Below are 23,801 nucleotides of genomic sequence, written 5' to 3' on the forward strand. Positions count from 1 at the left end.
ATGTTTTAATGGATTTATTGGTGAGGTTTTCCCTTCATTGTTTTGTAATTTAAAGCTGAGTGGAGAAAAAAAGCACATTTTCTACAAGTAGAAAGGCTCAACATATGGGTTTTATTTATACTGAGGGTCCTAGAGATGAACCAGTCGACTGCCTTGAGATTAGGATCAGCCATTTTTTCCTTTATTCTCTAATTTTTGTTTGGCAGAGCAACTATTTAAAAAGAGGTATTTCTTCCTCATTCATTAATAGCATTTAAACCTTTTTTTGTCTTTAAATGCATCATCCAACATGATGATGCAGGTACATCTCAATAAATTCAAATGCTATTATATTTATTTCGGTTATAAAATACAGAACTTGATACTTTAGAATGTAGAGTCATTACAGACAGTGGGGCATATTTCAGGCAATTCATTTTGTTAAATTAAAAATGTTGGTTTACTGATAATAAAAAGGATTTTAACTGAAACATTATTTGAAGTCCTAGCATATAGTGATGTGGAAAACTGCTGACTTGATAGCTGTCCTGCAAATAGTAGAAATCCTTTGGATCTAGTATGAGGAGGAAGGGAAAGTATTGCATCCCATGTTTTACTGGAAAGCTAAGTGGAAGGAAAAACTGGTAGAAAGAGGTGAGAAAGCAACAAGGATAACTAGAGCCTACAGAGGACTCTAAAGCAACGTTCAAAAACCTGTTTGAGGCAGATTTCTGGGATGTGGAATAAGGCTGGAGTTAATGCTGCAAGAACCACCAGTTCCAGACATCCAGGAAACAAAATAACTCCTGAAGAACAGGAAAAATATCAGGATTGCCTTACATAAGTCAAGGAGAAAAGTGACAAGACTCTTTCTCCAGAGCAAGCAACGCAGCCGTCAAAGCTGCATGTGCTTTCATTACACCTCATCAAAACCACAGGATGATTATCTCCATGCCACGTTGTATTGATGTAGTATTTCTGCAATAGCAGCTGGGCTCAAGTACTAAGTTCAAAACTGTGGGACGGGGACAAATACATACATGTAATGTTTTTGTTTTTTTAAGTTATTAAAATTATTATATAGAATTGCTTAAAATAAACCACTTCTGCAATGAATCTGCATGATCTTCACCTTCAAACCCAATAAATGAAACGTGCATATCACATTCTAATGTGTTAGGATGCAGCTTTACTGTGATGCTCTTGTTTGAGTTCAATAACAGCCAGATAAAGATTTGGTACAAATGATTTTATGGCCAAATAAAAAGAATCTTATAATTACTTCTTATAACATTCAGAACTATTAGCTCCAGCAAACAACGTACAGCTTTTTTTTTTTTTTTCTCTCATATGTGCTGCAGTCCTTAGATTCACAATCGGCACATGAGACCTTAAAGAAGAAATTGGTGCCTGACTGAATTAGGCACCGATTAATTTGATTGTGGCATTTTCCTTATACATGTACCTTCATTATATTTGTATTTAAATGAAAATAGTACATACACATTCATGAGGTTAGATACATGTTTCGTTGAAGACAGTATGTCTGCTATGTGCTTTTTTTTTTTTTTACTTATCATTTTGCACATTGTAATCTCTGAATTATACAAAATTACAATCCTTTTGACGTTTATAACCCTTACACTTCCCTATAAAACTTGGCTAATGAAACAAACATTCAGGTGTTTAGTTGTACAAGTACAGGTATATAACATGTTTTATATAGAAAAATCAGTTGTTGATTTTTTTTTAACAGTTTCTCCTCCATTTGGATGTCCTGCTGTATTGCACTTGCTGGTAATGATGCACTCGAGTCTCCTCGGAAGACACAGTTTCGGAAAAACCGCAGCCCCTGGACTCATTTCAAAATTGTCTCTTTCCGCTCTCCGTCCAGACTGTCCACAAGCCCCTTCAGTCAATCAGTGCTGCATGGACAAAGCTGAGCTGCTCGCCGCGCTCCTTTATTTAACTGCTATGATTTTGCTGTAAAGACAAAAACGAGAGCAACCCTTAAAAACGACTGCCTAAATAAATGCAGGTCAGGCTGCAAATACAAATCCAGACACTGAAGCAGACTTACAGGTCTCCAGTTCTTTCTCACAGATATAGCTAATGAGATCTTCACAGAAGAAATCGTTCCATAGACCTTCGTGGATTAGACCTGCACAGTCTTCCCCCGACTCATGGCTGTGGCCCCAGTTGTCAGGCTGGCCGGGCTTCCAATTCCTGCAAGTGGACAACAGTGGGCCACCACACATTATAATTACAACAGTCTTTATTTACAGTAACTGCACAGTGAGAGGCAGGTGGAAAAAGAGCACAAGTTCACCTCCGAAAAGAAATTTGTAATAAGAAAAGGAAAATTTTTGGCTTCCGATTTGCAGTGTTAAGGATTTTTACATCACTACATTTAGCTTTAATATGTTTTTAGGGTCTTCTATATATTTTTATCCCCCCCTATTGTTATTTTTTTTTTTACATGTTGCACGTTAAGAGAATTGGATCACATTTTGAAATGGTTTTGATCTATTGTTTGAACTGTTTTACAAAGAAAATTATGCCTTAGTTTTCAGTGAACAAGTTTAATCTTACATTTATAAATCATTTTATTGTGCTTTTTTTGTATTGGAATAAATGTTTAGCAGATAGTCTACAAATAAATTGTATTGGGATATTTGTGAAATTTCAGTATGCTGATTAAAATGGACTTAAAGCAGACCCTGAGAAGGTCACTTTAAAAGCCAAATCAGGAGGGTCAGAAACATAATAAATCACAAGGCTTACCTAGTAACGATGTAAAACTTTAAACATACAACACCACTTGTACAATATATCAATGCCAAAACACACTTAATTAATTGGGATGACATCATTCTGGAAGCAAAGAAAGAAAAAAAACTCTGAATGTTGATTTAACACTGACGTGAACGCAGGAACTGTTCCATCCACCCAGCGCCACGCATTCTCCTCTTCTCTGTCCGTCAAACCCATCCAGAAGTAGCCCTTTCCAACTATTTGCCCCTCCAACCATTTCTACATGACGGGAAAAATAAAACAGTCAGTCACAAGTTGAACTCGCAACAGCAGCTCTGTCTGTGTTTACAGCTGCTGACCACATATACACGTCACCTGTTCTTCCTTGTCGCTGATGATCAGCAACGTTGCCAGTTGTGATTCACAGTTAGCTTTTGAATCATCAAAACTGTCCAGGTCTTTGGAAAAGTAGTAGCACCTGTCGTTGTAGTTCACCCAACCAAGAGGGCAACCTGCAAAACGTTAAGAGATTCCATAATTAGCTAATAGGAAAATGCACCAGATTCTTCTCGGATGGAAAATTGTGCAACCACTAATAATCAGATGCTGGTGGTTTAATTTCTCTTAAGGGTAAAGTTTCATTAATTCAATTTAGTTTTACAAAGCGCCACTTCACAAAACAATTTATTTTGAGGAAAATTATATAGTAGATTAAATACAGACATAGTGAAAGATTCAAGTTCCATTACATACATTCCAACTTCACTCAAGTTACAAAACAATGCAGTAAGAATCAGTTTACTATGCCAGCCGGGAAGGTTTTTTTTTTTTTTTTTAATGCAGCACTTCATTAAGCTACTAAATTTAGAGAAGCCCCTCCTCCAGAAGGGGCATGCGGCCAGTTTCACTTCATTGCATCTTTAACGTTTACATACTGTGAATTACACATTAATCTTCATAAGCCGGCCATTGAAGAACAAGATAATGTTTGGAAGCATTTAAAGAAGAGAAAAGGTTTTACCTGGGGCTATCAGTGCACGAGGAACTGCCTCTTCCTGTGGAAAAGGCACTGCTGGACTTTGAATGGGGATTCCTGGTAGCCCTGGTGGTCCCACAGGCCCTGGGGGCCCAACTGGTCCAGGTAGACCCCTGGGGCCTTGCTCCCCAGCTGGTCCAATTGGTCCGCGGATGCCTGGTGGTCCTTGCAGTCCTGGTACACCAGTCTGGCCATCTCTTCCAGGAAGACCAGCCTGTCCTGGTTCTCCTTTTGCTCCTGGAGGTCCAGCTCTGCCTCCTGACCCTCGAGAACCTTTTGGTCCAGGGCTTCCAGGTACACCCGGGAGGCCCTTTAACCCTGGGAGACCTGGTGGTCCCGGTGAACCCTGTTCTCCTCTAGATCCTCTGATTCCTGGAGGTCCCTTTTCACCCCTCTCTCCCTTGGTTCCCATCTGACCAGGTGGTCCTTGAGGTCCTCTGTCCCCTCTTGGTCCTCTCGGACCAGGCGGGCCTTCAAATGTAAAAGGTAATTTGAAGTTAGGAAAAATTCTCAAAAGCAGTTCAAGAAAGGCTTCACCCGATTACTCACCCTGTAAAATAGTGAAGTTTGTTATCAGCTGTGAGTGCTTGGTGTCCACCAGCTTCATTTCCTCCATGACAATAGAGAGGCTGGTGACCTCCTTGTCCAAGCGGGCTGCCAGCTCCTCCTGTTGTGACCTCAGGCTGGATGCATCCATCCTGACGTCTGACACGCTGTCATTAAGGTTCTGCAGGACGTCTGAGTGACGGCCGATGGTCTCAGAGCAGCTGCGCAAGTCATTGAGGTTCAAGTTTATGGCTCCCAGAAGTTGCGTGGTGTGGCTCATGTTGCCCGTAACGCGGTCCATAGTTTCCTCCAGCTCATCCACCTGCATCTCTACCCGGTCGAACTTTGCGGACGTGAGGTTGCTGAAGTCCCTCTGCCGGTCCATGATCGCCCTGAGCGTCTGGTCATGACCCTCAGCCAGCCTGCTGGTGTTCTGCAGCTGGCTGGTCATAAAAGCGAGCTGTGCCCCCACGTCTTCCAGGCTGTCGTTGTTGGCTTTAGCCAGAGTCGAGGCATTGCTCGCTACGACCTGCAGGTTTTCCATTTTCCCACGAAGCCACTCGGCGTCGGAGTGTGTCTGACGCGCCGTCTGCTCCAGGTTCTGATAGTCGTTGCGCATTTTGTGAATTGCTTGGCTGGTTTCATCGACGACCCGCTGCAGAGCTGCAATGAGGCCTCTCTGCTGGGCCTGAGTGAGGTTCAGGTTGCTGATGCTGAGAAGCGCCTGACTTTGTAGTTTCACTTGCTGCTGTAGCTCCCTCTGCAGTCTGGCCGTGTCCTCCTGCAGGCTCTCGATGATGTTGCCGTAAGACTGCAACGTGCCGTTTACCGAACGCAGGGCGGCTGTGTTGCTGCCGAGACGCCCCCGAATGGTGCCCTGGCTGCTCTGAATCTCTGAGCCAATGCTCTGCAGTTGACTCAGCTTGACCTGATCGCTGTGGACGTGCTCCTGCACCGCAGACAGCTGCCTCTGCAGGGCCCAGACGTTGCTCTTGAAAGCCTGAATCTCCGTGGTGGTGTTCTCGGACTTCTCTTCCGTCTGGTCATCTGAAAATGACCACCAGCACATTGAAATGGAGAAATCTCTCCGCTGTCTCACTTTTGTATTCTTTTCGTACTAGTAAATACGTACCAAGCTTTTTTAGATCTGTCTCGACCGCAATTATCTTTCCGCCATAGCTTGCAATACCTTCAGACACACTGTCGACTCTTTGCACCACTGCAAAGCAAACAAAGGGGGTAACGCAAAGTTTAGTGTTATAACAAGCTCGTACTTCAAAAAGGCAGAAGGACCTCCAGCTACAGACATCATCATATAAAAGAGCTCAGAGAGGAACTGATGAAAATATCTTATTAATACTACAGGAATTCATCTGCATGTCTTGTAGGCATGTAATAAAGATAGACTTTATTAAAGTCATTGCTTACGTTAAGCAAAAAAAAAAAAAGACAAGAGGTGAATAAAGGAATTTAGAAATTGCACAACACATGTATGTGTTCAGGAAAAGACAAATAGAAGAAGAAACAATGACTCAGCGAAAATACTGGGTGGTCAGTGAGTTGGACCAAGGTGAGGCTGCATGGAGGGACACAGGCCAGGGCACTGGGGGACAGGAACTGACATCAGGGTGTGTGTATGTGTGTGTGTGTGTGGGGGGGGGGGAATGGGGGGTGAAGGGAATTCTTCAGTAAACAGACGGATCAAAGACAACCCACTGGAGACAGACACTGTTGCGGGGAGGCTCTTTGCGCCCCCACAGGCGACACCAGCGTTCATTTCCTCTGGAATGCGTCTGGGATTCCAGGGATGCAGCCCACTTCTACCACCAGCCTCTCCAGGGGGACACTTCCTCCAACTGGGAGCAGCATGGGTTTTTCTACCAGGAGACTGTTTACCCCAGCAGCTAAGAAATACGTAAGGTACAAAAAGCCTTTTACCAGAAAGACAAGATGCTGGGATAGCATAATGCTGATTGCGTGCTTAGCTACAGGTTTCGTTTGCAGTCCAACTGACAATAATGCCGCAAAATGAGCCGAGAATACTACTTCCTGAGTTTAATCCTGAAGGTAAATGAAGCGCTGATCTTCACCCCATTGTTTTATCATAAATCTGAGCGCATTAACAGAGCCTTGTAAATTGCTGCTGTTCAAATTAAATGGAGCACATCTAACAGTCCACGCACCCCGATTAAAATGTTGGTTTTGTTGATGCAACTTTTGTTTTTCATGCACAGGATGAGATTGACAAACAGCTTTTGCATATACAGTATATAGACTAGACTAAGGAGCAGAGTTTAGAGTCATGGGATTACGTTTCATCAGGTGGAATTATGATTTTTGCAAAGATGGGTGAGGTTATGAATTGTACCCAATACCATTCAGTTTTAATCCATACCTTCATTAGAAAGCAAATGATTTCCTTTAAACATCACAGTGAGTCCAAGCGTACATCAAGTTTTGCAATGGTCCAGTCAGATGAAGGTTTTTTTTTTACAAGACAAACTTTTATTTAACACACAATTATTTCATAAGGCTTTCTTTGAATATGAATGAAAAATGCAATCTGCAATTTTCTTAGTGAGCAAACCGTTGGTACTTTGAACTTAACTATTTGCCTTCTTTGAATTTAAAAATATAAACTGGAGGTTAACGCCTCGACCATCAACACTGATGCAATGAACTGAAAACAACATATTTTCTTACTGGAGGCTTCAGGTAGCTTTTCAGCTGCAGGGATGAGACATCTAAGCTCAAATAAAGAATTAAAGCTAAGTGTTTTAAAAGTCACCCATCTGCCACAGAAAAATGTAAAGGCATATTAGTATTCATTTATCTCCTACTTTCTTGTTTGATTTTTCAAGGTTTTGTGGCACTAGAAAATCTTTTAAATTAGAAGATAATGTACTTTGTTTCCTTAAATGTAATGATTTTCTTCCACTACGTTGTAAATGCGAGAGGTCGAACATATTAGGTTTCTCATCATGCAGCCAAGACCTTTGGTGTTCAGTGAGCTTACGATTATAATGAGACCTCCTGTTAGCAGCTCTTTGTCTCACCAGCGGCCTTCGCGGTGGCCAAGTATGACATGACCGTTCTGTCTCAGCACGTCTTCATACACTGTAAATCACGACTGCAAATTATGACTTCAAATCTGTTAGAGTTACAAAAATAACAATCGCAGGAATCATTTAAGGGGACGTACCATTACCACGACTCACCGCGCCTTTCCTGGAAATACAACCTTCTAACACTGATGAATCTCCAGGAGAAACTTAAGTGTAAGTTCTGCGTTCCTTTTCTCAAAAGTGTGTGATATGAAATCGAACGTACCGTTGAGCCCACCCTGGTTGTGTGCAGCTATGCAGGCCCTGTAGTCATGCTCTTCTGGCTGATTGGTTTATATTTGTGTACCTACTAAGCTAAGGTCTATGTGTGAAATGTTTGCCCATGCTGTCAAACAGATTCATCAAATATCACCTACAGTAAAAATGAGGTCACTTATTGATCACACTCCAATCACTGTAAGGACTGAGCCCCACAGTAGGAAACGTCACTGTTTTCTGGGTTTTGGATTTACAATACTGTTGTCATTCTGTTATTGGGACTATTTTTACAGTTACAGTTGGCCAATTTGGAGAGATTTTGAAGGTGAAAAACCTGTAAAACATCTGAGCAGGATGTCCAAGAACTCCACTTTGTCATTTTATGGTCAATGCAAATGCATTTTTATTAAAGAGACTTGGCAACCTTTAGCAGACTGAATTTTGTTTCTCCTCTGTTTCATTCTATAGGACATGATGTGTTCCTTTCTTTACATCTTTTATCTTACAGTTATTCATGATTCAGCAAGGGGTAAATTCTTTTCTCACATTGGTGTAGATTTGCTTAAATTGTTTTTCTTTTATTTAAAGGTTAAATGTTAATGTGAGAAAAGGGAAAATCTGTTCACAATACCATATTTCCTGTTTGTCTATGTTGCTTTTCATGTGTCGTACTGTCTCTAAGAATTTCAGTAGAATTTGTTAAAAAAAAAACAAAAAAAAAAACTTGCTTCCCTCCTTCAGCATTTTTGTGCAGATGAAAAAAAATCCCAGACCTCCGCACTTTAGCCAAGCCGATCTCTGGCGCTACAAACCTCAAGAAGTAATTGAATTCTTGTAATTTGTGCGAGCAGGCCCTTTAAATTTCAGCTTTGAGTGACTGCCTTTCCTTCCTCTTCCTCTGTTTTTTTTTTTTTTTATTCAGCTCATTTGTCTCCACCCCGTAACCTTCTCCCAGTATTTTTCCATCACACTCCCCAAGCATACACCTCTGGAGAACCTCTTAATGGCTTTGTTGGGCTGAACGTCCCGATTCTGTTTTTTCCAGTTCAGAAATCAGTTCTGTAGTCTTTTTCCAAGTTTGAATCCGTAATGTCCCTGCTGCAGTTGTGCTAAACATTCCCATATGTACCCTCATTACTTCAATTGGTGTAAACGGCATGAACTTAACATGTTTTGGAGGTTATCGCTGCGCCTTGACTGCCTGTACGACGACAGTCTCCTACGTTTTGAGCAAAGTCGGTCTTTCTTGTTCTACGCTGCATGTTGTCATGCAGGTCTAATTGTTGCCAGATGGGCATCGGGTGAACTGAGTGCAACTTCAGGAGAAACCCACTAGAATTGAGTTTTTACTCGTACGAAACGCTGCTCTGTCAAAGGAACCACAGTTCAAATGCTCTCCAACCTCCAGATGGTTATGTCAGCAAGACGCAGACCCCTCTATGCACTTAACATGTGTGCTTCTCTCTGTTCTCCATCACTGACCCACACAAAGCGTATCAGTGCGGCTGCTTTGTTTCGACGCAGCTTGACCTCAAGTATAGCTGGAATCCGGAGACCTCCGTAACAGATGTAAGCGTTTCTGTGTCTCACTTCATTTGCTGAAGTTTTGACCTGCCGTACTCCTCCTGCCTTTTAGGCTAGTTTACGCTCGCAGCTGGGCAAGTCACCAACTGGTTTCTTCATTGCTATCTCGAATCACAACAGTTTTATTTTATAAGTCAGCTAGGAAGGAAACAGGGTTACATAAACCACCCCCAGGAAATCTAGACACATCTAAGACTTAATACAAAACAGGTCATTGTGCTAGCCTTTTAAAGTTTTCGTGCGCGGTGATTTAAGCTTCCCCGTTGGTGAGCTGGAAGAACAGAGCCTCTGCGGAAAAGTCTCAAAATAGAAAACATGCAAAAGTGTCCATGGAAGCAACCTCAGGTTTCTATTCAGAATGTTTTTCTTGAAAAAAAAAAAAATATAGATTACACAGATTTTTGCTAACTATTTACTCCATGGTCACATTTTGATTTTGCTGATGATATGCATGAAATGATATGATATATGCATGAAAGGAAAAACTGTCAGAAGAGAAAACTCATCTCACCTTTGTATCCAAGAACAGCAACAGCAATAGTGAGGAGTGTGCACAGCACATAGAGCAGAGCTATGGAGGTCTTCAGTGCCCATTCATTCTTACACTTTGTGCATTGGGTGCCCTCCTGGATCCCTGGGTGAGAACAGTGAAAACCACATGATTTAGTGTGTTTCATACTGGAGCAAAAAAAAAAAAAAAAAAAACGTTTAGCATGGACATATTGTTGGAGTTTGACGGTCACTAGGGGAGCTTGAAGTTCCACATCTGGATAAACAGCCCTTGGGTCTACATTAAAGGGAGCAACAGTTCCCTCCGGGAACGGGCGGTGAAAGGGAAGGGGACACAAAAACAGCCACCCGCCCTCCTCTCCCCCCCGACACTGCCTTGTTTACACTCAGTAACATGCTTGTTTCCCCAAACTCACGATTCACTCAGCAAAGTCCCCTTAACTTCATTGTACTTTTGTTCAGCACAAACTCTGGCCCCTCCTCCTCCTCCTCCTCCTCCTCGCAGGATCAGAGTCAAATCAAGGTCCTCCGGTTTACGAGGGCACCAGTGGAATATTCCTCTTTGAGGATATTTTTCATAACAGACGAGTGGCAAGATCCACAGTGCTGCCGGGAACACAGCTGCATTTCATTTTCAATTCAGGAAGTGTGTGTCTGTGTGAGTGGAAAGGTTGGGAGGGCAAGTGTGTATGTGTGTGAGTGCTGAGGGGGGGTGTTGTAGCTTTTATGCACCTGGAGTAGGACTTCCTGACGATTCTTAGGTGTAGTATAAAGATATCAGTCACTCAACGTTTGAAAACAGTCGAGCCGGCAGGAATCATACATCGTGCACGTCTATTCGAGAGCGATGAGGCCGCGCTTCAATAGATTACACTCGCAGCACTGATTGGTTTTTGCTAGATCCCACTGGGATTTTAGATGCCAAAGTTAATAGCACGACTTGTCCTTATAGGTGTAAAGGGACTGCTAATGGTCACTGAGAGTTAGGAGTCAGTTAAGCGCAGGACGGGGAGTGAAGGTTTCTGGTGAAAAGTTGGGGGTTGGACCTGGGAGGCACAGAGACAGCTCTTTTTTTTTTTTTTACCATAAATTCCACAAATGATATCACCAACAAAATAGGTGATTTTATATTCATTGATGTTTTTTTTTTCTTCTGTTGATAGATTGATTTACAGTCAACATACAAATTTGGGTCAAGTAATTTATTAAGAGCTGGTCCTTACCAGGTTCCGACATTATTTAAATCTAAACTCAACGTTGTAAAAGCTCAAAACGAACAAAGTAAAAATAAATAAATAAATAAATAAAATTAAAGATCATGTTTCCTCAGGCAAACTGCAAAATAGTTTGAGAGCTAAACCTCAGACTCTACAGTTTATGACTGCATCCTAATCTCAAACATGACAGAAAAAAGGCACATTTAATTTGCCGCTATAACCACTGGTTGGGTTTTACTCTGTTAATTTTGTTCTTATTTGCAAACACAAGCTGGACTGGTAGTGTAAAAGAATATTTTCTGTACATTTAAAGTCGTGTTACAAATTTCTGAGAAGCTGAAAGAAGTTCAAACCAGAAAGTTGAGCTATCCACCAGAAAAATGTGGATTTTTTTCCATCTTTAAACAGTTCCAATCATCTCAGTCTTCACAGAAACTTCCCTCAGGAGTAAAATCTCAGAAATCAGACTTGTATAAAACTGGTAACAGCTAGCTAGCAATTTCAGTTAGATGCGTTCAAGTGGCACATCTTTACGAGTAAGGTGTTAAAAACTGGCAAGAGGATTGCCTGATTATTGAATATCTGTGTTCGCCACTCATGTCTGTTGACCTCTGATTTAAACCATTTAAAAACCCGATGTCTGACTGGTTCGAGTAGAAACAGCAAAGACAGGAACAGATTTGTGAAGTTAAATGCAATATTCCAATTTGCTATAGCTAACTCAAATACCACCAATCTACCCAATTTCTTTTGGCAGTACTTCCTTACTCTTTGCATATTTTCTCTGCATTCATGTTGTGAACAAAACCTTCCATCTTGCTGCTCCACACTGAAATTAAAAACAAAAACAAAAAATAAAGAAAATAAAATGGAGTGACTGAAATACAGTGATTTCATTTTTGGCCACTTTGCCCCACTGCAAATCAGCATGTTAAGATTCCTTGCCAATTACGTCAGAAACAGTTTATAAAAGCGAGGGAAGGTTTTTATCAACATTAGGCTCCACTATAGAAACATCTGCTACAAATGTGGGAGTGGGGAGAGTTACTCAGCAGAAATCTTTACTGCAAGCAGAAAAGTGGATGCTGGGAATGCAGCCACAATGAAACGACTCCGTTTTGGAATCATTCATGTCCCTCTGACATATATGAGGAGTTCTTTTATGCACACTCAACAGTGAAGCATGCATATCGGTCCATCACCTCACAGAAATCAAGGCGCTTCTGTCCAAAGCTGCTGTTTCGGAGTAAACAAGCTGAAAGTGTTTGTTAAATCTGCGGAGGCAAACCGATGCAGACACACTTTGTAGGTTATGAATGACGTTTAGATGCTCCGTAAAAAGCTGGATACTTTTGGTATGGTGGTCAAATACATGCAACATGTGGCTGATCAGTCAGAGATAAGGTCACATTACTAGATACAGGAAACAGAAACTTGTTTTTTTTGTTGTTGTTTTTTCATATATATTTCTGGATGGGACATCTTGTTTTGATTCAACGTTAATAACTTCATGATCTCTCAGGTAGAAATACTAAATATTTGAAATGACTGTCAAGAGGTCTATTTTGGCTCTGGAGGAGTTCCAGGGATCCCCAACTCAGGTGGGAAAATGTGATTAGAGGACCGTTTTAGCGCTCTCACAAAAAAAGAAAAAAAAATCGATCCAATTTGACTGTTCTTCAGTTATTTTCTAAAACTATGTGACGAGTTTATATGCAAAGACCTGCAGTTCAAACTGTACCAAAATGAGAATGCAAACAACTTTGACTCAAACAGATTGAATGCATTAAGCCACACTTTTCAGATTCAGGATTTATTTTGAAATTTGAAAATTGAAAACCATGTGTTTTTTTTCTTCCACTTCACAATTACAACAGTGTTTTAATCTATCGCATAAAATCCCCCCAGACATACGCTGCATGCTTTGGTTGCAATGTGAAAACCTTTGAGGAACTTTTGCAAGGCACTCTATTTACCTTAGAGGTCACATACGATGCTATACGAATAACTGCTTTATATGAAAAAGGTAAAAATAGATTATAAACGACAAATCACCAGTAACTTATCATAAAATGAAAACTCTGAAAAAGGCTGAGAGAGAAACCACAGCTTTAGCTTTTCCATCAGCTGATGCACAGGCAGATGAAGTCAGGTCACACGGGCAACGACTTGAAAAATAACCAAGGAAGTGAAGCCACAGGCTGACAGCCACACTTTTACTCCCTAGCAAAAGAAAACAAAGCTTTGGAAATAAAGGGTATTTTCTGAAACAAGGACACTGCGAGAGCTGGCTTTGACATGTTACTAACCTCACTTTGTCACTATGTTCTTTGGCTCAGATTCACTCATTGTTTCTGCAAAAACCACAGCGCTGGTGTGATTGAGAGTGTTCACCTTTTGTGATGTCGATGCATCTCCAAGTCCGTGTCATTCATCAGCCTAATTTCCTAAAACAAAAGCCTTACCCAGACACCAAGCCTCTGAAATGCCAAAACAAAGTCCGTGAGGTCACAGTGATACATGAGCCTCTTACATTTAAAGGCTGTGTTTATTTACAGTAAACAGCGGCAGGAACGCTATAGAAACCATGGTGAACACAAGGCCGTGTGATGCTTAGGTCACAGAAACTGTGATTTGGACCTCAGCCTCGCTAAACACTTTCAAGAAAGCAGAGAGCAAATCTACTAAGAGATTGGTAAGAAAATTACACCTGGCACCAAAGAGAAACAGCAGTTTAACACAAATTGCAGCAGTGGAGGAAGAGTTTACGACCGGAGAGGAGGTAACAACACCATAGGGATGTAGAAGTGATGGATGTACGGTTATATGGAAATTTACGCTAGAGAAGAAAAATTCGTCTTTGGTTTTCACCGGTTCTGTGCGGGGTTTAATAGAAACAATGAAAGATGTTTATACATTTCCACGGCTCCATTTCACCTTCTCTTTCTGTTTAAATTTCTGATTAGAGCCGATGAGTTTGTGCCACTTATTATGGGGATTAATAGCATAACAAATTTCGGACTTTAAAGACAAATCTGAGCCATTAGTTGGGTGATTCTTTTAAAAGCAAGAATTAGGTACACATGTTTCCATTTAACTATTAATTCTCTCTCATCTACACAAATTTGGATTAGGTCACATATCCCACAAATATATTTAAGCTTTAACAGCTGTCTGCATGATCCTGGTTGAGTATTGGGATACTTTTCTGATCACTAACGGAAGAACCTACCAAATTAGTTGGTTTCCCAACAAGGAACTGAATGGAAAACAGAGTCCATGCATTTTGAACAGAAGTGAAATCAGGAGCAATTCAACAATCTTAACATTAACCTGATTTAGCTGTTTTAAATCCAGTCCTGTTGTGTGTTGAGGATCATTTCAATGCTGGAAAAGTCAACTGTGGCCAAGAGTTCACCGTATGGCCAAAACTGTCACCCTGAAATTTGAGGCATTCAAGAACAACCCCACAAACATCTGCAGCCATGCTACAGATATTTGTCCTTTAAAGTCTGGAGCAGTAGAATGGTTGAGTTTTTGCAGGAATTTCAGAAAATGTGCAGAACACCGCCTTTGGCAGTCAGAGAGAAAAATATTTGAATAAAAAAAAAATCCATCATAGGGTGTCTGTATCAAGCAAAGAAACCCCATCTCAAATTGCTCACTTCTTTTCTAATGTGCAGCTACATTCTTGAATTCATCTGTAATTTTAAAGGCAGTTCTAAAGAGCTTTCAAAACCAGACTTGTGCATATATATATTTATAAGAGACAGCATCGATTTGCATGGGAAGTGAATAAGAGATCAAATCTAAGACTAATATAAAGTTAAGATTTGAATAGCAATAGAAAATGTGAAGCACACTCAGAACAACCCACGATGAAAAAACATGCATGAGCATTTAGCTGACTGGATTTTGTAGAAACCGTTGAACCACACTGACAACCATCATGATGCAGCAGAACATCAATGCTCTGCTGCTGGATTTCTTACACAAGTGTAAGAAATTCACCTGGCGATATCCCTTAAAATCCAGTTTGAATCTTTCCCCTCATAAAATATGTAGTTTCCACCCTGTTTAAAAAAAAACCTCCATTGTCTACTTGCTTATTCATTCTTAAGCTATTTGTGTTCACGCTACTCCCAGGGAAAATAAAGACACATGTTTATCCTTTTGACAAATCTAATCTTGTGATGAGTCATCTAAAATTGTGTAATACATAGATCTTGCGCACAGCACTGCCAAATCGCAGCGTGTTTGTTTCCTGTTGTTATTTTCCAAAGTCTTGTAATATGTCAAACCATCTGTCCTTCGTTACTAAGATGTTTAACAGGATCTCTGACATAATGTAATCTGGGCCAAGTTGTTTTACAGTCAGAAGGCAGATGACGGCCCAGTAAATGAGTCACCCGCTGCTCAAATTTCTCAGTGGGACGTTAAAGGGTTTTGCACTAAATCAGGTGGGGGGCCCCCGTTCATGTTTTTGACAAAAAAAAAGAAAACGCTGAGGTTCTGGCTTGAGTGTCAAATTAGGCACTCAATGAGAATATTTACTCTGAGGAGGATTTTGTTGTAGCAGTAATGAAGAGGAGAGAGAAAAAAAAGTAGTTTTATATCTTGAGGCAAAACGCCTATGAGTTCCTGTGAGTGTTTTGCTCTAATGGAGGCAGCAAATGGAAATGTTGTGCATCCATGCTAAAAACGTCTGCTGGTAATACATTTTTCTCTCGCAGTGGAGGTCCTGGCTCTCGGGATGCTTCCCCCCTAATAACTGTTTAGCAGCCTGGAGAATACATTATGTCCTTCTACATGCCTACTGCGCTCACTTCGAGGTTGTACCTGGAAAGTGATGTAACCAGAGGAAGGGCAGAGAGTTGTGGCCAAAGTTCTGGGTCCCTCTCTGAGTTCATCAGAAAGCTTTGGCGCTTTGCTAGGAACTAACACCATCCCGGCGTCTTGTGTGGTCTGGTTCAGGCTCGGTCTCTTGTATTGCATGTGATGGAAAACATACGCCTTCATCACACGAGACAGTCAGACATGAAGCCCAAAGCCTGTCAATAAAGGAGGGAAAAGTAGGAGATGTAAAGATGAGAGAGCCAAGTTTAGCTACAAGCAGGATGGACTGGGAGAAAAGCTATAAACTAGAGGAGGAAAGCAAAGAAAGACGTAAGAGCTGGACAGAGAAACGGATGATGGACAAACTGTGAAATCCATTCACTTCTGTCAAAAGAATTAGCCAAGAATCTCTCCAGCACAAAGCCACAAGACAGACCAACCGTACAAAAATGGAAAGATCAAGAAAAACGTGGGACTTCGCTGACAGGAGATCTCCCAATGTGCCTCCAACATCAGACCCACTGCGAAAATGTTTTTTTTTTTTTAAATCAAGCTTATATTATTTTACAATCTCTCAGAAGTCCAGGCTCTAAACACATTGGCTTTGTCAAAGTGGGAATTATGTAATGGAGCATGGGGATGGTGTTAATCTGCTGAGTCTGAGCTGCCAACATATGTACACAGAGCCAAATTGGCGAGTAGGTGTGTAGCGTCCAATTTTTGTAACTGAATCTTAGTAAAATGAGATCACATTTATCCTTCAAGCACCTCTGTAAGTTATGACTTTAGCTAAAAGATGCACATGTGAATATGTCAAAACATATTCTAAAAGGCCACCAGAACTAACCTAGTTACTTAATCCACCATAAAAGGCCACCAGAACTAACCTAGTTACTTAATCCTTTCATTTATCTCCCAGACAGTCTGGATTGCTTTTGTTTTTGCCTAACTGAAGTCTCATTTTTCATATTTTATTAAAACTCAGCACTTAGACTGAGGTGATTACAGTTAGATCCACTACTTGTAACTATCACAGAGTTTACAAGCCCTTCAACAAAAGTGTGCAAATTTAAAGCTCCATTTTGTTCCCCACATTACAAGATACTGAGACTTGTAATGTGGGGAAGTGTGAAGTGTTACATGGGAGGAGTGCAATGTGAGATTGTAGCTAAAAAGGCATATGATAAAGTCGTATCTTAGCTTACCAATAAGATGATTACCATGCAAGTTGCAAATAAACTTGTATTTTTATAAAAAAAATATATATATTATTTACATATCATTTCAAAACTGAGTTGGTTCCCCAACTTTGTTGTGTACAGCATAGGCCCTGGATAAAAACATAGACATTTGCACCACTACTGAAGAATGGTGCTAAAGTTTATATTAGATTTTCAGTTTCATATCCAACTTATTCAATGCTGTTTTATGATTCTTTATGTCCACAAAACAGTTCTGAAACTCATGGCCATCGCTCACAGGTCATTTATTGGCCAGAATGAAATAAATCCTGAGAAAATACGCTCAATGGCACAAACCCCAGATGTAGAACTTAGTATTCCTGGATAGTTTCAATAAATTACCAACAGAAGCTTCTTGACAAATTTGAGTTTTAACAAAATAGCAAGTAACATAGTTACATTCTTTCATGATCAGTGATAACCCTTTTGTGCATGATGCCCTAATCATTCCCTATCTAATCACATTCTTGCTCGCCACAGAATATTTTCCCTTAAAAATTGACCATTAATGTGCTAACAGTGATCAAAAAGAATGGACAGTGCTAAATCAAAACTAAATAAATTATATTGTACTTCAGTTCTCATAACAATAAAGTTGGCAAGTCAGACAAATAAGCTGGTATACGTAGTTGAAGTCCATTTCTAAGGCTTTTCACTATTCAGTTCTTGAAATATGAAGGAAGTGATGCAACAATATCATCCAGTTTAAGTTGTGAAACATGATGTTCTCACATGCTTTTACCTGTCTCGCCTGTTTGCATGTAAAAATACCATTACAAGAAGTTGCCAAGATGCAAAGTATCACGGGATCCTGGAAAAAGGTCCATTAGGTGTTAAACTAAAGGCCTCGCTTTCTTTCAAGAAACTTTAATTGTATGTGCTGTGGCATTCTGGATACAAGGTACAGTCTGCAACCCACAGAACATAAATTATTAGTAAGCCCAATGTTGCCATAAACTTTCCTCTTCTAATGACGCTGAAGTCGGCATCTGATTTATTGTTTCAAAATCTTTGCCAAAGTAAAGGAACATTTCACTTATTGTAAGGAACCTGGGCCCTATTTACTATCTCTAGTTTAAAAAGGTCAAGTCCAGAACGGAACAGTGATTCTTTAATATATTTATTGAGATTTATTAACCCTTTGTTGCTTGTACAAGAACCACCATAGATAAATGACCACAACAGATCAACGCAGTTCAACTGAACTACCTCGTTTAATAATTATTCGGTAAAAAAAGCAAACATCAGTGATTACCCTGTTATTATAAAGCTGAACAAAAGCAACATGAAGCAGCATTACAGGAGATCCTGTGGGATAAAGTCAGTTCTCTACGGTTGTTACTAAGGTTGGTGCACAGCAGACGTATCACAGCTTTTTGGCTCCGGCTGCGAAAAGCTGCTGAAGTTGAACCGATGAGAACAGATTTCACGGCTGTCGATCCAGAACAACAAGCTAAAAGATGGCAAAATTCTCTGTAAAGCCAAAGTCAACACTGAGGCTTGGAGTTTGATATCTCAAATAGATGTAAGAATAATCCAAAAACAACTTTATTGCAAAATTACTCCCATTCAATTTTCAGGAGGTTGTGTAACCCAAACATGTCCCACTACTACATAATTGATATGAAAGGTAAAGAAGTCTCCGACAAATAGTTTTCAGATGCTGTTTCCTCAAGGCTGCAGCAGCATCCAGAAACGTTCCTGCGTTGCTTTGTCCACTCACCTCCCACGAACTCCAAGTTCCCCCACTCGACTGTGAAACTCGGCGCTTGCTGCAGTTAAACAAACAGTTCATCTTTCCAAAAAATTTTATCAACAAAGCAGTGGGCAGTGGGAATGGTCTTACTCAGCTTTGAGATTTGGGGCCCACAGAGTGACTTGGGTTTTGGTTTCAAAGCAAAACATCGGAGCTTAAGCGCTCCAAAAGTTCTAGTCCTTGAGTGTGCATGTGTGTGTGTGTGTGTGTGATGTCCTTTGGTTTTGTGTGTGTGGCCCACTGCTTAATTACCATCACATTAGCATCCAGAACTCGATAGTCTGCCCACACTCGACTTTAAAGGGAAAACAACGCCGTCAGCAAGGAGAAAAGTTAGTCAGAACTGATTCCAGGAAAGCAGGAAATATTTTGATCTAGAATTCAAAACACAATTCAAAGGTCATTTTAAAACTACCACAAAAAAAATGAAATCTTTGCTTAAATCACTAATGTCACACTCTTCGTTATATGTCTAAAATCACAAAACAACACAAACTGTAAATCTTTAATTGTTTGCCATAGCTTTAAACCCACAAAAGCACAAAACACAAATTCTGGCTCGTTCTATCCGACCTCCTGCTGTTCGCCTCAAGTGCCAGTCAAAATGAAGAACCCACTACACAGACCCCCGGTGCAGATGGAGCGCTGGAAAGCAGTTCAAAGGAAAACAAACAGCTAAATGTCACAAATCGGAGAAAACCAGGAATAAAATAAATACAGTGACGTCCTCCCTCTGATGAGCAGCTGGAATAATAAGCCCCAGAATGGCACTTGGGGTATAATTCAACTTGAGCTTTTTTTATAAAGGACAATCTCTTAAAATGACAACTGACTATATGAATATGTTTTTTAAATTCTTTTTTTTTTAAGTTGTTGTCCTTTGCTTTCAACGTAATAAAATGCTTTATGAGAACAGTTTGTAATTCTAAAAGTAACAAATAGGTCACCAGAATGGTGAGGATATTTTGAAGGGCATGTTTTAATTACTGACCATTCTTAGCAATTTAGTCATAACCACAGAGGCACAAAAAACAAAAACAGCTGGAAATACTTCACTATGACACCGGTCTTATTTCAATCTATAACTTTTATGAAAATACTAAAGTTGTAAGGTGGGAAAGAAAACTGAGAAACTGTTGCTTATGGTGCAATAATAGTAAGCAGTAAAAAAAAAAAAGCCAGTTCTAAGAATCAGATTTTTCATGGACACTATTATGCAAATTCGAGTTTAAATCTATTGTCTGAGCCCAATCCGGACTAAAATCATATGCTTAATGGTTTTTATAAAAAAACCTGCAATACAAATAGCACAAAGAAAATAAATGAGAACGTGCAAAATAAATTTTATAAAGTTGTGTTAATCTACTTACTAACAAGGAGCAACAAAAGTAAGATGAAAAACTTAGACTGTAACAAACACAGCGCACTGCACAACTAATGCAATCACATAACCTAAAAGATTTGCATTTGACTCCTCCTACAAGTCACAAAATGGAGACGGAAGACGCTAAACAAAAGCTAAAAACAGGAGAAGTAACACTACTGAGCCAAAATACTTCCAGAGACCTGGAAGTATTTTTAAACTGGTAGGTGACGACAACGCTGGCCATGTGCCTCTAATTAGAGTTAATTAGTCACGTTGAATCGGGATGAACACAAAGTCTATGGCCTCAGGTCGTGATGGCTCTTTTAGATATACATTTATGCAGATGGATAAAATCAGTTACAAAATTATAAACTTCAAAATCCACTTTGAGAGCCCAATTTGACAATATCTAAAATAAATAAATAAAAAAAAACACCATAAAAAGAGAGAATGTCTTCCTCTGTAATCCCAAAGCAGCCTCTGACATTTCAAAAGCACTAAAACACACTAAACTGTTCTGATGAGATGTTGCCACATTAAAACCTTGAACAGCTGAAGGAGCTGTGTGTATCTCTGGAAAACATGCCAAGAACGTAGTGGTCTAACAAACTGTAGAAAAAAAAAAACTTGTCACCACATCAGCCCTATCCACCACAAACCCTGCCACCTGGACAAATAAAGTCTTCATGGACAGACTTCTCTATGCAATCCAGCGTTCTTGACTTTTTACCTCTGCTGTCATTTGTGGGCAGTGGCTATATAACATCATGGTCACGGTGGAAGAAACCGCTCTGTGATTTTAGGGTTTTGTGTAATATCATCCAACAGCAGCAGTAAAATACGGATAAGACTGTGGTCTGGGTGCTGAAGCCCAACTGAGTTTTAAAAATATATTTTCAGACAAAAACTCTACGGTGTCTTATAACGTGATAGATCAGCACACACTCAATTGTGAAGGAGATGCGGCAGGTTGTATGGTTATCAAAACATTTTACAAATAAGAAGCTGAAGAGTGATGTTCAGCCCCCTTTATTTGAATACCTCCATATAAAATCCAGTCCAATTACCATCGGAAGACACCTAATAGAAAGATAATTGTACAAGTGATGAACTGTGCTCTGCGTAGCTGAAGCTATAAGTTTAATGGTAACAATCTCTTTGATTTGATCATGACAATATGACAAAATCTTAAAAGTTGAAGGACTATGAATCCTCTTGTGAGGCACTCTACAGCATGACAACACAAATATAAAGTATCAGAAAGTGATGGTTATTTTTTTTTTCCATTAAAGACAGTCCTGTACACTCCTTTCTCAAAGAGGAAACCTCAGAACGGAAAGAACATAACTACAATCATGTATGAAGTGCTCGCCACAAAAATTCATTTTAGGACGCAAACATTTTTCAAACCCACATGCAGAATGTTAATTTACCCAATTATGCACATATTCCAAATGCTGTTGAACCTCCAAAATCAACAAGTCAAAATACAGAAAAAAAAAAAAAAAAGCTGATCAATTGAAACAGAACCTTTTAATGCAACACGGTGTTTTTTTGATTTTTTTTACTGGGTGGGCCCTCCGACTTCTTCTGTGGTCTGATGCTAGTGTGTGGCAAGTCGGTGTGAAAGACAACAAACCGTCCTGCTGCTGGAAGAAGCGTCCGTTCAGACAGCCACACTCCAGACGTGAGGGCGGCACGCTCCTCCACTTCCTCGCAGTCAACATGAACCCTCTCAAGGCAAGAGGAACTGCCTGACATCTGGTTTGTGAATCACACACTCACACACACACACGCACACACACACACACACACACACACACACACTGATAGCAATAATCAACTCCAGACAAGGGGATTGAATTACTCTACATCACAGTTTGTTTAGAGTTATTAAGAAGTGCCAGAGGACAAACCTGTATCAAGATCGGACGTTTAAAATCTGAGTTTTTCAGCCATCGGTTGGAGACAAAACGCATCTGCTGCCACTGTCGCTAACAATACTCACGCTGCCGTAAGTTTAGTACAGAAATCAGCGGCAAACTTTTTTTGATTTAGGAGAGATGCAATTTCAGGAATATTTTCAGAATAAAAAGAATCTCAGGATCAACTCAGTAGCAGAGTCTAGGACATAAATCCTTGAAGAAAGGAGTCAGACTCATGGCTGAAATAAATTCATCAGTCTCAGCGAGGAAATCTTGGCAGGACGTTAAAGTAAAATGCAATTCCATTCATACCTCAAGAGAGACAAATATTAAAGCCAAAATGTCACTGCAGTCCTGAAGATTGCACATTTATTTATGACATTTTTTCTGCTGATTTATTTCTATTTAACCAAAAAATGTCCAAAACTGAATTAGGCACTTGGTGTAACCCTTTCATGTTTCTCCTTTTGATTCCTGGTTCAATCTGCTAAAATGGGGAATATGTCTTGAATTGGGTTTACATGTGTGGTGAATGTTATAATAAGAGCCATACAGCATCAACAAGATGATTTATGCAAATTTGTTCAGCTGTCTTCTCAGAGAAGCTCTTAATGTACACATATACACAAACACACACATAACCTCTAAACAAGACAGTTGAGTCATTTTATAAAGTCCTGTTTTAACTTAGATTGATAAAGGATTATTTTTTAATGACATTCTGTTTTTCTACTACATAAATATGACAAAACACACATTTTTTTAGCCTCTATTAAAAATGGGGAATATGTGAGAACATATCACTTAAATGAGGCAGCTGTTTTTTTTTTTTTATCTTAAAAGGCAGGACATGGCTGCAAGAGCATACTGTAGTTTTTCACCCCGGTACAGTGAAAGTAACAACTAATTGTGTAAAGGTTGTGAAACTGTGATTAAATAAAGGCTAGACCTACATACTGCAACAAAACATAGGACTAAATTGGACAAACAGTTTAGAGACCTTACATATAAATCAAGTTGCGTGTTCAAAATATACAAAAATGCATGTTCACTCACACAGCAAACACATGAAACTCATCCAAAGGATTCTAGAGTGTCCCAGCAAATTCTTTCATGGCTTTCAGAGTAAATTAGGTCAGAGTCTAAAGTCCTGTTAATGTGCACATCAGCTGATGTTTCTCCACAAACAAAACCAAACTACCGGATTTGGAAACTTGGAAATGTTGAACAGATGAATTGCAAGACACAGACCTTTTAAAAACAGAATGTTTGGAGATGCTTTTACATCAAATTATACTGAACAGTACCAGGTATGGAATCTGCGATATAACAGAGATGTACTGTAGATTGTAGGATGTTTTTATTCATTGTTATTAAACATATCTGTGTGATAAGAACTGCGGAATGGCACCAGAAAATGAAACATAGTGAATTCCATCTGTCTGCAGGCTCATGCACACATGGAAAATGTGATAACCATTATACAACTGACAGGGTTCTGGAGTCGAACGTTGCTCCTCTCCGCTTCAACTCCCTTTCTGCAAACCAGGAAGCAGTGGGTTGATTTTGGCAGCCCTCAGTTGCTTTTTTCTCCTCCTTTCATTAACATCTTGGAGCGTGAGTACCAGATTTTGAGTTTTTTTTTGTTTTTTTTGTTTTGTTTTTATTGCCTACACTAAAAGAGGGAAAAATTAGAATCCCCAAACTCATTGTAAAAGTGCGCCTGTG

The 23,801-nt window shown here is 39.9% G+C and overlaps 1 protein-coding gene across 1 annotated transcript in view; it reads right to left on the reverse strand.

Moving 5' to 3' along the window:
* Positions 1-91: 91 nt before the first annotated feature.
* LOC103140482 (collectin-12) overlaps positions 92-23,801 on the reverse strand; it is a 33,835-nt gene continuing 10,125 nt past the window's right edge. The window contains exons 3-10 of the mRNA XM_007555663.2: positions 9,734-9,856; positions 5,448-5,534; positions 4,319-5,362; positions 3,755-4,240; positions 3,109-3,245; positions 2,903-3,012; positions 2,060-2,205; positions 92-1,962 (exon numbers count right to left, since the gene is read on the reverse strand). Of these exons, the coding sequence (XP_007555725.1) occupies positions 1,952-1,962; positions 2,060-2,205; positions 2,903-3,012; positions 3,109-3,245; positions 3,755-4,240; positions 4,319-5,362; positions 5,448-5,534; positions 9,734-9,856 (2,144 nt within the window). The 3' untranslated portion in view covers positions 92-1,951. The remainder of the gene's footprint in view (positions 1,963-2,059; positions 2,206-2,902; positions 3,013-3,108; positions 3,246-3,754; positions 4,241-4,318; positions 5,363-5,447; positions 5,535-9,733; positions 9,857-23,801) is intronic.

Source organism: Poecilia formosa, unplaced genomic scaffold (assembly GCF_000485575.1).
Source record: "Poecilia formosa unplaced genomic scaffold, Poecilia_formosa-5.1.2 Scaffold71, whole genome shotgun sequence".
In the NCBI taxonomy this organism is placed as follows: domain Eukaryota; kingdom Metazoa; phylum Chordata; class Actinopteri; order Cyprinodontiformes; family Poeciliidae; genus Poecilia; species Poecilia formosa.